The sequence below is a fragment of the Ambystoma mexicanum genome, chromosome 5q (genome assembly GCF_040938575.1).
Source record: "Ambystoma mexicanum isolate Mex_15411 chromosome 5q, UKY_AmexF1_1, whole genome shotgun sequence".
Classification (NCBI taxonomy): Eukaryota; Metazoa; Chordata; class Amphibia; order Caudata; family Ambystomatidae; genus Ambystoma; species Ambystoma mexicanum.
In genome coordinates this window covers 89286657-89300391 of record NC_090933.1, presented here as the reverse complement: position 1 = coordinate 89300391, position 13735 = coordinate 89286657, and the positions used below count along the sequence as shown (strand labels likewise).

General features: G+C 42.4%; 1 protein-coding gene across 4 annotated transcripts in view; it reads right to left on the bottom strand.

Moving 5' to 3' along the window:
* Nucleotides 1-4329: 4329 nt before the first annotated feature.
* Nucleotides 4330-13735, bottom strand: part of LOC138497237 (fibrous sheath-interacting protein 2-like) — a 727834-nt gene continuing 718428 nt past the window's right edge. For 2 of the 4 annotated variants that reach the window (XM_069620568.1, XM_069620569.1), the window contains one exon: nt 4330-4540. In XM_069620568.1, coding sequence (XP_069476669.1) covers nt 4535-4540 — 6 coding nt within the window. In that variant the 3' untranslated portion in view covers nt 4330-4534. Of the gene's footprint in view, nt 4541-9510; nt 9779-13735 lie in introns of those variants that run through there. The other 2 variants (XR_011278548.1, XM_069620567.1) reach the window with 2 other exon arrangements.

The window sequence follows — 13735 nt, the reverse complement described above, 5'->3', positions numbered from 1 at the left end:
GCAAGGTTTCATTTTTAACTGTCACCCAATACATACAGTAGAGTATACAGAGGGGCAATGGACCCTCTTTTTTATGTACAGGGGCCTGACTCTGGAGGGTAAAGGAGGAAGGTCAACATAAAGAATAGAGTCAACGGCTCCCCATTTTATAGACACACAGGAGGTGCACCTGTGTTTCAGTAAGGATAGCTTAACAATATGCTAATCCAAGGATCACACGGAGGGGAGGAGTATCATAAAACAAAGTTTCATGAATGACTCGACAGCAAAATACATAATACAATAAAGAGTAAGATAACACGTCTTGTTTTACTTACATCCAACCCCCTTTACACAGGAACTCTATAAGGTTTTCCGGCATCACTAGTCCTGAAAAAATGGACCGTCTGCTATGATTGATTAAAAAATGTGTATAACAAATTTTTATTCAAATAATTCGAACTGAATTTAAACATAAAACACTACCCTCACCTAACACAGTGTACTAAACACTAAAAAACAGTTACTAAAACATGAAATACAAAGTTAACTTATTTGCATGACACAAAAGATATCACATAACATAACACAAAAAAATCTCAATGTGTCTCTAAAACAACAACCATCCCAACATGTTTCTGTTCTTCACTGCCCAGTTCGGGCGAACATTCTTCAGGGGAAATTTTTTTTAAAAAAAAGCATCCACTAATCTCTTCAACACCGTGCTGAAAGGGTAGATTCAAACTTCTATACAGGCAAAGGAAGGAAAGAACCTCCGAGCCTGTAAGAGTAAAAGGAAAAACTAATGAGTTCCAAAAAGAGGGAAAGGAAGTACTACAAAATGTAGAAAAAGAACATGGCATAGAGGTTATGCCACACTCACACGGGTCCCAACAGGGCACCCACAAATTTACCTTTAAATGGTGAAACTTCAAAGCGCGTCACAGGATGACAAATTCGCTGGTTTCTCGCCAAATGAGAGACCACTACTTCACAAAAGCGTCATAGTCCGCTAAAGTATCGCCACACCTAAATGAGACAGAACCAATACACAGAGACCACATGCTCTGTTATATCCAGAAAGGGGCTTCAAAATGCAATTACACATGAAAACAGGGCTCCAAATATCATAAAATAAATTACCTTCACAGATGTAGGGATCAAGACTGTAACAAGCAAAGCAGCAATCAACGTGTTTGCAAAGGAGAAATCCACACAGTCAAGCCGTAAAGTATCAATCTGGAAAACAATGGATGCATGGCAATGAACACCATATGTCTGGCATCACCCTTCAACATGTACCGATGGGAGTGCTTTTATTTCACCCTCGTGATTAAGACTAAGTGCCCGTACAATATATAGAATGCAGAAAAAACTTCCATGCTGTCCATCCTACACAACGTGGGAAACCCATGGCAAAAGATAACCAAACTACCCCACGCGTACAGGAAGGGAATGTACCGGCAGTGGGAAAATTATCACACACAGAACCACAATGCTAATGACTCACCTGTACACTCAGAGGGATTAAATCACTCTAATGGCAGCTTCCAAACGCACACAGCCAACACTGAATTCAGTGAAACCAAAAACTGCTGCACACTAACAGTACGTCTATGGTCGTGCGGCAACACAAAGAAAGGACTACACTACTCAGTGTAGGAAGGAAAGTCCATCAAAAGGAAGGGCCATGTTGGAACGGACCCGGCAACATAGAAAAAGGACTACACTACTCAGTGTTGGAAAAAAAGTCCATCAAAGGGAAGGGCCATATTGGAACGGACCTGAAGCCTACTGGTGTAGAACAGATTAGTGGACACCACGAGCACTAAACAGGTGTTTTTTAAAACAATGATATGCTGGCACCAACACAATATGGTATATGCATCTCACACTGTCAAAAATCATACTTGGCTGACCAAATGCCAATCAATGCTTTCGTTGAGACCTAGCACATTACTCTGTAATTTAAAAATAATTTTTTGCTCTACATTCAATAATTTTCGATCCGTTTCAATTTTGGTATGTCCATGCACCTTTTTCAAAATCAGCCATGTGAAATCATTAAAACCATGTTTCTTTTCAATAAAGTGTTTGACAAGGGGAGCAGTAATCACCTGGTTTTTGAGACAGCTGCGATGTTCCACCATTCGAACTTTACATTGCCTATTCGTTTTTCCCACATAATGTAGGCCACACAGGCAAGTGATTAAATATACAACATTGGCTGTGTTACAATTTGTCATTTCACTGAAGACCCACTTTACATCAGGTAGAATTTGCAATACTCTAGTTACTTTTGTTTGTCCACACATGCTGCAATTCCCACATGGAAAATGTCCTTTCACTTCAGGCATACCCCACAGTCTAGTTTGTCTAACCTGTGGAGTTCGCATTTCTGTCACATCATTTCTGATTAGAATATTCCGTAGATTCTGACTTTTTCTAAACGCCACTAAAGGAGGCAACACTTCTTTACCACAATAGACTTTCTTCCAAGTTTTCATCACAATGGTTTTAATTTTATAGGACAAATTCGAAAAAGTGTTAACAAAAACAGCGCCAATCTTTTTAGTAGTCTTGTTACTTTTCTCCAGCATTGTCAGTAGAGTAGGATGTTATTATAGGGACTGTTTATACCTATTTGAACATACTCGACAGCAAAATACAAAATGCCTGAACAAAAAGGCAAAATTGTCTAAATAACAAAAAGGAATACAAAGAATCCAACAATAGTGAGTTAGTAACAACCAGGTGCAAAATTCATGTACTGTTTTGTCAATAACAGCACACATTTATTATCGCCACTTGTTATGGGTGTTTCTGGTTCGGATAGGGAACTGAAACCACAGCGGCTTGAATGATTGGAAAACGGTTGCTGTGGGGTCCGAACTGTCATCAGGCTTGGTTGACCTAGAGGGTAAAAATGAAAGGGCGTGTTTTAAAAATGTGATCTTCCCATGGAGCAATGAAGCAACAGGGGACTGTAAGAGGTGACCTACCAGCAAAATATGGGTGGCGTCTTGAAAAGTGAAGAGTAATTTCTGGGGTAGCTAATGCGGGCCAGCAGTTCAATTTAGATACAGCAGAAGCTGATATCTGATGAGAGAGAGGCTTAGTGTTAGCCAGGAGAGAGAGCGGGTGAAGTTTAATACAATGGTTAGATTGCATAAAGGTCGAGCCTCAGAGCCTACCTAGCTTCGCAAGGTATCATCTGGCTTAGATGGTAATGAATTCAACGTGGCTGCTTACATGAAATATTCAGAAATAGCTGGCGAAAAAATCCTGGCTCCCGGGATGTGTTGCGGGTTAATTGTCAGTCGGGGCCTAGAATGGAGGAGGGAACAGGTTGTGGGCATATAGTATACATATTAAAATACACATGCGGGTCAGTGGAAAAGGACAAGATGGTGGCGTGCTGAATGAAATCCTGTGGCTATGGTGATGAGCCAATAGTCAGTGTGGGGGCAAGGTATAGACATGCAGTGAAGTATGGCCAATATGCAGTCAGATGACCGTGCTGCTTTATTACTGCTGATTGATTGCCGCCCTGGTGGTGCACTGAAGGTTCACTAGTTGCTGCCGTGGTATATGGCACTAAGAGAGCCCATAACATGAGCACAGTTAGGAATACTTCATGCGAGCGAGGAGCCTAGTAAGATATATTAGCATAGTCGCAGTGAACCCAGAGTGGGGAGATCTCAAAAAAATGCGAAAAGGCGAGTCTGTGTCGGGAGACAGAAGGGAGGGGGAGAGCTTCCTCTTACATCTCCACGTAGAGCTGTGCAGGAGACTAGTGTTCAGTGTACGAGCATGTGCAGAAGGGGGGATAATGAATGAGGTAAACTTTATTGAGCCGCGTATCGTGTGCATGAGACAACAGAGGAGGTGCAGGGCAGCACGTACAGGGTGACTGTTAAGTGCCAGCTGCGAAAACAGCAGATGGGCGGGTGGCTGTATGTAATATGGAGAGAGCAATATTAACATGATGCAATATTTGCAAAGTGTTTTAATATTGCACATGTTGGGGGCTAAGTTATACACCATGGGTACAGTCACGATGGACACAATACATACATAAATAAATAGAAACTAAACACACAATGTGGCCAGTATCATGTCAGGAAAAAACAGAATTGGCTTAATCATTAACCTAAGGCCACAGACACTTGGAAGCACAATGAACGCCGTGGCACTATATTGTTAGAAGTAACCCATGAAGCCAGGATCAGTTTATATAATTTATGGAATAAGAAATAAATGCATACAAATTCTGAGATGTCAAGATTAAACAAGCGCATTAAATCATCTAAAGTTTCAAAATAATAACATGCAATAATATCTCCCTAATCCAAATTGCTGCAGTATTTTATTTACTACGGTACAATTTTACAATTGTTTTTACAAGATTGAAAACAAAACACAACAGTTGTAGCTGAAGTCAAAATCAGATGAAATTCTTAAGCAGACCTCTCCAATCGCGGTTGCAGCAGATACAAAATTGAACTATTAGCTTGTAGCAGATAATGAAGGTGATGATCTTGTGCCAAAGAAATTATTCCTAAACAGAAAGGATAAATTACATTTAGTACAAAACAAACATTTGTTAATGTTGCTTATTACAATTTGGCAAAATTGAAAGACATTTTGTTGGAGGTGTATAATCTATCAGAAGGAGCCTGCTATCTACTGCTTCCATGGTGCAGTCTACTTTCTAGGGATTCTGATGTTTCACAGAATGATTTTGTGTTATGCATGGGGACCTGGGCATACCCTGGATTCCTGTGCAAAACATCACACCACACAGTGAATTTTGTTCGATTTTGGCCATGCATACACATGAGGACGGAGGAGATCGGCAATGACGCACAGTAATAAAAGAACACAGAGAATGCAAGTGCAGCAGATCTCTATTAACTCCACATGCTAGAAGAATCGCTAAAAAGCGGGAAGCGTTCCCAGGCATCATCAAATAATGACATAGGCAGAAAAGCATTCACATTGGTGCAGGGAGTGGGACAAGGTGCAGAGCAGATTTTGCATCTTGGTTCCCACTCAGTGTAGGAATCAGATCCAACATGGTATAGACAGAACCGTGTTTGAAAGACAAGAAAAAGTTGGTTACTCACATAGTGACTACTCCTAGTTCATATCCCTCTTTCCTTCATACCAATGGGTTGTCCTCCATGGCAAAGGGACCTGTGCTCAAGCATGTTGCACTGAAGCATTTTCTATTTGAACAATAAGCGAATTGCATGCTTGCTCACTGTTCGCAAACAAACTCCCAAGTGCATGCTCCCTGCACCAACCGTCAGTCCCTTTCAGAGGACGAGAAGACAGACTCTTATTAGTTCCGATGACACGAGGGGTGTATGGAGGAAAGGGGACTATAGACTATAGTCGGATTACAGTAGTCACTACAGGGAGTAACTTTAACTTACTTCTCTGCACGTCCCCTTTCCGCCATATTTAAGGGACATTACAAAGTACTATAATATAAAAGGAGGATGGGGCGTGGCTAGGGGTGTCATCGACAAGGTGGCTCCCGAAGAGCCTCAGCCAAAGTGAAGGAATATAAAGCAAAATTCCTCTTCCCTAGCTCTCCATCTTGCCTGGAAATTAAGTCATGGGGTGCGTGAGTCTCTGTGGTGCTTTTCCGGATGAAGACGGACTCCATGGGAATGGGGACACGGGAGCACCAGCACCATTGATAACGGTGCTGGTGCCTCCGTGAGAACTCTGCAGGTGGGAGCCGTCCCGCACGGCAGGTCTGACCCTAGCAGGCCAAACAGCACCGGCCCACAGAGTTGCATTGTGCCGGTCCGGAAACAACAGTGCCGTTAAGCTTCCCGGCACTATTGTTTCCGGACCGACACAGATGTAATGAAGCCCAATGACTTAAATGCTGGAATTGACCTCTTAGTAAATTGTTTAAACAACGTAGAATTTTAGATGCTGGATAACGCTCTACAGCTCAACACAAAAAAGACCACAGTCATTCTACTTGGGCCTAAAGCTAAATTCCAAACTTTGTTTAATCCCTGCCCTCCACCAATTATATTAGATATCCCAATGAAACTTGTAACTAAAGTTAAAATCCTTGATGAGTATTAGTAGAAATAGTGGTGGAGTCCTATTTCTTTAAACTTTGGCTACTGGAAAGAGTTACTCCGTTTATTGACAGAAATTATCTTGCAGGTGTGGTTGATTTGTTGATCAATTCAAAATTAGACTACTGCAGCAGTTTGTCTAATTTTTCATACTCCCATGTTGGGAACCTATTTCCTGTCTTTGACGTTCTATACATTGGTTGCCAAAAAAATGTAGAGTACATTTTAAGATTCTTTGCTTAACATTTAAATGCTTGTATGGTTCAGCACCTTTATATCGTCAAAACAAAATTCATGCATAGAGCCCTGTATGATCCTTACTTTTGAACAATAAGTTGCTTTTGTCTTCTCCGGCTTGCAAGCGTGTCCAAGTTTATTTCGTAGCAGCCCCAAGATTATGGAACTCCCTTCCACTGAATATTCGGGAGTTGGACAACTTCTTGCAATTCCATAAAGTCATTAAGTCCTGGCTTTTTTTGCTAACTTTTGTTAAATTCCACTTAGGCTAAGGATTGCGTGTTGTGTCTTGAGGCAGTTAATTCAGTCAGTGGTGTGTTACAAGTCCCAATTAAAATTACATTTAATTCTAACACTGGCTGTCCATGTCTGCCTATGGGGCTTGAATAGCTCTCTGCAAACTCAAATATTATAACTACAGGTATCTTCAAGGGGTTTGGGCCTGACAATCTTATCCTGATGCTTCAATAGAAAGGCAGGTATCCCATAGCCCACAGACAACTCAGGAAAACAAACTATCTACAGAAGGCTGAATTCTGCAGAGCAAATACTGAAATATTTCTTTACACATCATTTAGTTATGTAAGAATGAATGCAAAAACGAATATCTTATAGACAGCGCAGCATATATGTACTACACAACAGAGAACCATTGGAAACATTGTACATATCAACAGACATACAGTAAGGACAAATTCATTTGTATAACACATATAGGGAAAACTCTCCTAAACAATACTAAACAATAATTGCAAAAATTTAAAATCTGGATATGGCAAATGTAAATAGTCATTTAAAGTGCATATAAAAATGTGAATCAATTAAAATGAAGTTCAATATTAGTGTTAATAAAGTGCAAGAATGCATGAAATTGTTCTTAGAGCAACATCCTTCAAAAGCAAGTTCTATTTTATTTGTAAAGCTATAGGGCATGAGATGCTATGCATTCAGAGATAGCCAGAAGGCCAACTGGTTCTGACATGGAATGTTCATTAATGTACGCCTTCATCAGGGTACAATACAGAGGCATAAGAATGTCATGATGGTGTACCAGGGGACCTTCACCAGAAAGTAACTCCAGGGGAAAAAAGTAATCCAAAAGAAATGAAGCGTACACCAAGCAGGAAGTAACGGAAATGTATTGGTCCCAAACTGCTTAGAAGCATAGTTCAGACAGCACCGTGGAACTGAATTGGATGAAATGAGCTGTAGATGCCCCCCATAGCAGCTGAACATTTTATACATAGTTTGCCAAATTACCATAGAACAGGTGACAGGAGCTGATTGGTGGGACTACGTCAGTCCCTTATATCCAAATATATGTTAAGTGGCACTAATTGGACAATACCCCGTTTGGCCACAGTTATATTAACACCCCTCATGACATCACAAACTCTCCCACAATGTCCCTCAATTAGATTGTGCTGATCAGTCAAAAACACTTGTTTGCCATTGGTTGGCAATGTTCAATGCACAACATGGGTTGAGATGGCAAGGGGCAAGACATTCACACTGAGTGGTGTGCCCCGTGGACATCAACAAGGGCACTGTACAATGTTGCACCGTAGGGACACCAAAACCCTTCCTGTCTGATTGGCTCCTCGTGCCTTGCCCCATAGCCCCTTCCCCAACACTCTGACCCCCCAGCTCACTTCCCACCCCTTGTTGCCAAGTGTAGTCTGAAGAAACTATACCATAACGTGGTTGGAGTTTAACTAACAGAATTTCATTTCTATTTCCCTGCCAACTATCCTCGTGCACCCAGGTGCCTAGCTGATTGGCCTCGAAAGTAACTTTTACCGTGACTTTGCTTTGGCGGCATTCTCCTGGGTAATTGCAGCTGTGCAACATTTCAGGAACCTCGTTCTGCTGAGTGCTCAAGAAATACATACTGCTTGTCACACAAAGGCCTGCAGCTCTTTTCTTATCAGCTTTCTGCGAGAAATGCGTCCCTAACGTGGGTCTACAGACAAAATGGTTTCAATATTGTTCATATCACTCAAAAGCCCCCTATCATATGCCCCCCTACATCATCTTGCACCCCCACCAGGTGCCCACTCTATACAACTACTCCCTACTATGCCCAAAGCACCTACCCTTCATTGAGTTCCACCATGAGACTTCTCATGCCGCCCTGTTTTGGTGTCACTTTATGCAAGCAGCGCCGCGTTCAATGAAGTCCCCACCCCTGATGTTAATCACCATGCTACTGTTGACGTCGCCATGTTACTTGCGCAAATGGTATGTGCGCCCCCCTTGGCAGCGTTGGATCTGGACCATTACAACATTCCCCCCTTCGATCGGTTTATCGATCGACACATTTTGGGCCAGCAGCTCTTTCCTTTGGCATCCATACCATTGTTACAGTACGCAAACTCTCCCCTTGAGCCTTATACTCCTCTGGCGAGCAACCCATTATTATACACGCTTCACCATCAACTGGACAATCTACCCAAAAGGCCTTATAGTTGTCTATATCCAAGGGTGGCACTGTGAGCATTCCCGGTGGACCATATTCATGCATTTCTGTTTGTGTTTGTGTGCGTCATACAAGTGGAGTCATTTTCCGTGGCCCTCAACATTCAGGGGCATCATATATTTCCCTCTTCCCCCCTTTCCCCTCCAAACCCTTAATCCTAATTGACATGCATAAAAGGTGATGAGTACCACAATGTGTATTGGGACAGTTATCTTAAAAATGTTCGTCAACCACATGGAAGCCAGCAAATAAACTATTGAGCCGTTTTCAGATGTTACTGTGCTCGTTTCCCTCGTCATAGTCTCATGGAGCATGTGGAGTTACTCAATCACCTCTGTCAAAGTTCTGTTTGCTGCATCATTTGCAGGCTCGAAAGTACAGCAGCTTCTCTGATCATGTACCTATTCTGGAGGGCGACTAATCTAACTGCCCTCAGCTCTTCCCTCACAGTAATTAATGCTTTATCCGTTGAGTTCTCCAATTGTAATACTTCATACCTGGTGATTTGCAGCCATTTCACATTGGCTGCCGTTTGGACACCTGGAAGCAATAGGGACGCAAAAAATGTTGATGCGTTATTAAACAGTCTATATACTCTGGTGGAATAGGAGCCAGTCTGTCCGATGATGTTTGCAATCAATAATTGCTGTCCCTATGAATTCTCTTCAAGTATCGGTCTGGTCGTGTATGCACCCCCCCCCTGCTGAATGATTTATTAGTGTTTAAATCTTTATTCAATAGTGGTGGGTGATTGTTGAATGGAATGAGTTCTGAACGGGGCACTACCAGGGCAAGGCTGTGCAGTGTGACAAGGGAACACGTGCCTGCCCAATATGGAGGGAGCTGGGTGTATGCCTGGGTTGCGCAAGCCCACCATCGATCGATTATAACGGCAGTCCCGCTCCTCAGCGCCGAGATCATCATCACCTTAGTGGATCCAGTATTTGTCCCCAAATATATCGGGCCTGTGGATCTGAAACACAAAGAAAAGAATGTATGTCCTTTATGTGCAAAGGTTGTTTTTTCTCATTGATCCACGTTAGAGCATCAACATGTTTGTTCCAAACTGTGAGACAGCTGGTATTCATTTTTCTCACATCTTCTTTGAACCCTACCAGTCCTTCCGCCCTACATTGCAACATTCCCCCCTCCCATGCCCCGTCATGGAAGACAGGCCCCCTCTACTCGCATTAATGGTCTTATATGACACCACAGAATGCTGTGCCCTGTCTCATTGTGACATCTTAATCTGCTGTGGGTTGTGAACAGTTGATTGCTTACCCTTCTGTCGCACATTCTAATATAATGTGTTTGGTGGCCTCTTTTTTTGTCATTGTCGTTAGTTTCAAATAATTGTCGGCATATACTTCCTCCTCATCCAATGGACGGTAACCGAGTGTCGTTGGAACAAGTCCTGTGTCTTACATAATGATAAATGCATCAAATACCCCACCTCTCCTGATGACACTTTGTGAAGGAGAAACAACTTGGGCGTCCCAGTGGCATGTGGAATGAGAGAGCACATTTAACATGTGTCATGGGCCTTCTCTCGTCCCACCTGCCTCACTTCATCATACCTTATATTGCCAGACGCAGTGCTGTGACTGCCCCATATGCCATCTTCGAACATTTCAGAGTTAAACACATCTCGTTTGGTGCATACTCCGCCATTATTACTGCTACTAAGGGCAAACTGTCCCCATTCACCTAAAAACCAAATAAACAGAAAGCCAAAGAACAAAAACACTACACTAAAACAACATATCTTATGCAGTGAAACAAAAGCAAGGAAAGGCTTCGCACTTCTCTGCGCTCACCACCATACACTTAAAGAACATTTTTTGACTAATTTCTAATTTGAATAAACTCTAATTTCTACTGAGTATACACGTAGCATTGGCTTTTTAGATTGTGGCTCCAAGCCTAACGTCACATCAAATATTAGTTTCTAAGATCTAAATCTTCCCAATGCACCAGACACCAAATATATAATACTCATCACACACAATAACTTTTTATTAATTATTATCACGTTCCTTTTCCAACCAAAATTGGTTAGTAAGTCATTATTTTCTTAACAGCTGTACAGTTATTGCCAACACGTGTTTTGAACTTAGGTCTTCTTCAGGGATATTGTATCATCATCAAACAACATACATTTTGACAAAATCATATTATATAACATTTACAATCATTACAATGATTCTGGATCAGCAGGCCTGCCTTGACGTGGTCGCACCAGACGTGAAATGTAAGAATATACTTTAAGTTTGTCACCAAGCAGTTGGGCAGAGGTGTTGGCGTCCAAGATTGTATGCGCAGGAGTGAGAGGTGGATGCATTCTCCTGCCAGTAACAATTTTGTGCAGAGTCAAATGATGATCCGCGGCAAGGGAATTGCATAGTGCAAATAAGGGAACAGAAGACAATAGAGGCAATTCTTGCCAAATGTCTCTGGCAGCTTGTCAAAGCACTCTTTAAGCAGGCCATTGAGGGTCTCAACAAGTCAGTTGGCTTGAGGATGGTACGCAGAACATAGTTTGTGCTTGATACCAAGGAGGGACGTTACCTCCCTAAAGAGATCATTGGCAAAGTGTTGTCCATTGTCTGACCTACACACATCACATACCCCCTCCTTGGGAAAACTTAATGGACTAAAGGTTTAGCAGCAGATTTTGCAACTCTATGAGCACATGGGCCAGCCTCAAGCCAGCTGAGAAAGGACATGCCACAACGATCATATACCTATAAGGTACATTGATTCTGCATATCGACATAGTCAATATGCAAATGCCGGATAAGCCCCTCTGGCTGTGGTAAAGATGCCTTCAAAGTTTTAAGTGTGTGCCCTTCTGTGTATTATTGGCACCTTACACAGTTATTTATGAACTCAGTTACCATTTCTTGTAAATTAGGCATGAACCATTTTTCGTTAATCTCTGCAGCCACATGCTCTTTTGACACATGTGTTGGGTCCAGCTGTGTGGAGCAGCTTATGAGGCATTACCGGCTTCTCTGTACTTTTCTGTTCTGTTTCCACACCAAGTCTGTAGGTGACAGTGAGCAGCCCCTCTTTTTCCATAACTCCTGTTTTTGTTGGGGTGCACCGCCCTGCAACTCAATCACTTGGAAAATGGGCAATGCATTAAATGGCTGCTCGATTGTAGAGTGCTGTTCTTGCAGTAATGTCATCAAAGGTGCTTGATCCCCTTTAGAAGACATGAACTGTGTTGTTTGTAATTGTAAAGAGGCTGCTTCTTTTGCTGCAGTCACCCTTATTGTTGCCATGTGAAATTTAATCGGTGCCGCTAGTATGGGCAGCACATTTTATCAGTTCTGCTGAGAGGGGCAGTACCTCTACTAACCGGGACAATAACTCTGCATGTTGTATGGGGAGCCATCGCTCCTCCAGAACCCCCTTCTTTCCCAGCGGGCCAAACCACAATGCACCGTGGATCTGATGTAGGCTGAATCTAAAATAATCTAAAAGAAATGTGACTGCATGCTCCTCCGATTTATAAAAAATCCATTATCAGGGCTGTCAGCTAAGCTGCCTGTGCAGAAAAATGTAGTGCCAACCTCATCTGAACCCATACCTCAAATTCTCCCTCATGATAACAAACCACTGCTGCACCCATATGTTGACCACATGTGCTTGAATCTGTCGATGATGACCCATCCATGAAGAGCATGTCTCCTGGCTCTAGGGACTCTTCGTGTACGTGGGGGTCACCCCAATCCTGTCCATGTATGAGGCGGAGTTGTGCACATACTCCATTACCTCTGCCGGCTGTGCTATGTATGTCACTGGGTTGATGACACAACACCTCACTACCTCAATTGCTGGGTTGGACAAAATTACCTTTTAATCTGACGCTGTCAATGTGGACTTAGATTTTTCTAGTATCACAAAAAGTGAATGCTCCATATAGAGCATGACTGCACAACCCATCATTATTGTTGCTGATTTCTCAATGGCAAATGCTGCTGCGGTGAGTGTCTGTTCATATGGGAAGTGGCCTTGCATAACTGGGTCTATAAGACCACTGTATAAGGCCAGGGGTGTGTGTCCCTGTGGCTTCTTTTGAGTGAGGACAGCTGTCATCACTGTGTCATCAGAATGTGAAAACAGAAATAATTTTTCTTTATAGTTTGGGATTGCCAAAACCTGCTACATGTGCTAACGCTTCCTTCAATTCGGTAAAGGACTCATTCATTTCAGATGTCCATTGTATGGTGCCTTTTACCTTCTATGCTTCTTTTAATTCCTGAAGAAGGGGCTTGGTAAATGTGGAATAATAGAAGACCCAGGTCCTGAAGTAATTGCACAAGCTTAAGAGCTGCTTCATCTGCTTGACCTTACGTGGCTGTGGTGTGCTGTGTATCGCTTCTGCTCTCTCTGGACTTATCTTCCTTCCATTGACTGATATTATCTGTCCTAGGTTCACAACTTCTTTTTGGCAGTAGTGCTCCTTGTCTACCTTGTACCTCTTCTCTGCAAGCAGTGTCTGAAGTGTAACTGAATATTTCCTGCACTGGACTAGGAGGTTGTCCACATACTGGATGACTGTGCTGTGCATTTGCAAGTTGCTTATTTCCATCTGAATCACCCTATTGAACACACAAGGTGACTCGCAATACCCTTGTTGTAACCGAGTATATTGGAACCTTGTCCCGTGATAAGTGAACATGGTGAGATACTGTTACTCTGGATGCAATGGAATGGAGAATAATGCATTCTTCAAATCAATGAATGTGAAACATGTTGCTTTACATAATATTGTGGCTGGGTTTGTAACGAGTGGAAACTCTGGATCCACTACGTTGTTCAAGGGGCTGAAATCTTCGATGAATCTCCACACCCCACCTTTCTATTTCTTGACAGGGTAGATAGTTGTATTAGATGGGGATTCTGAAGTTTTTTCATTATG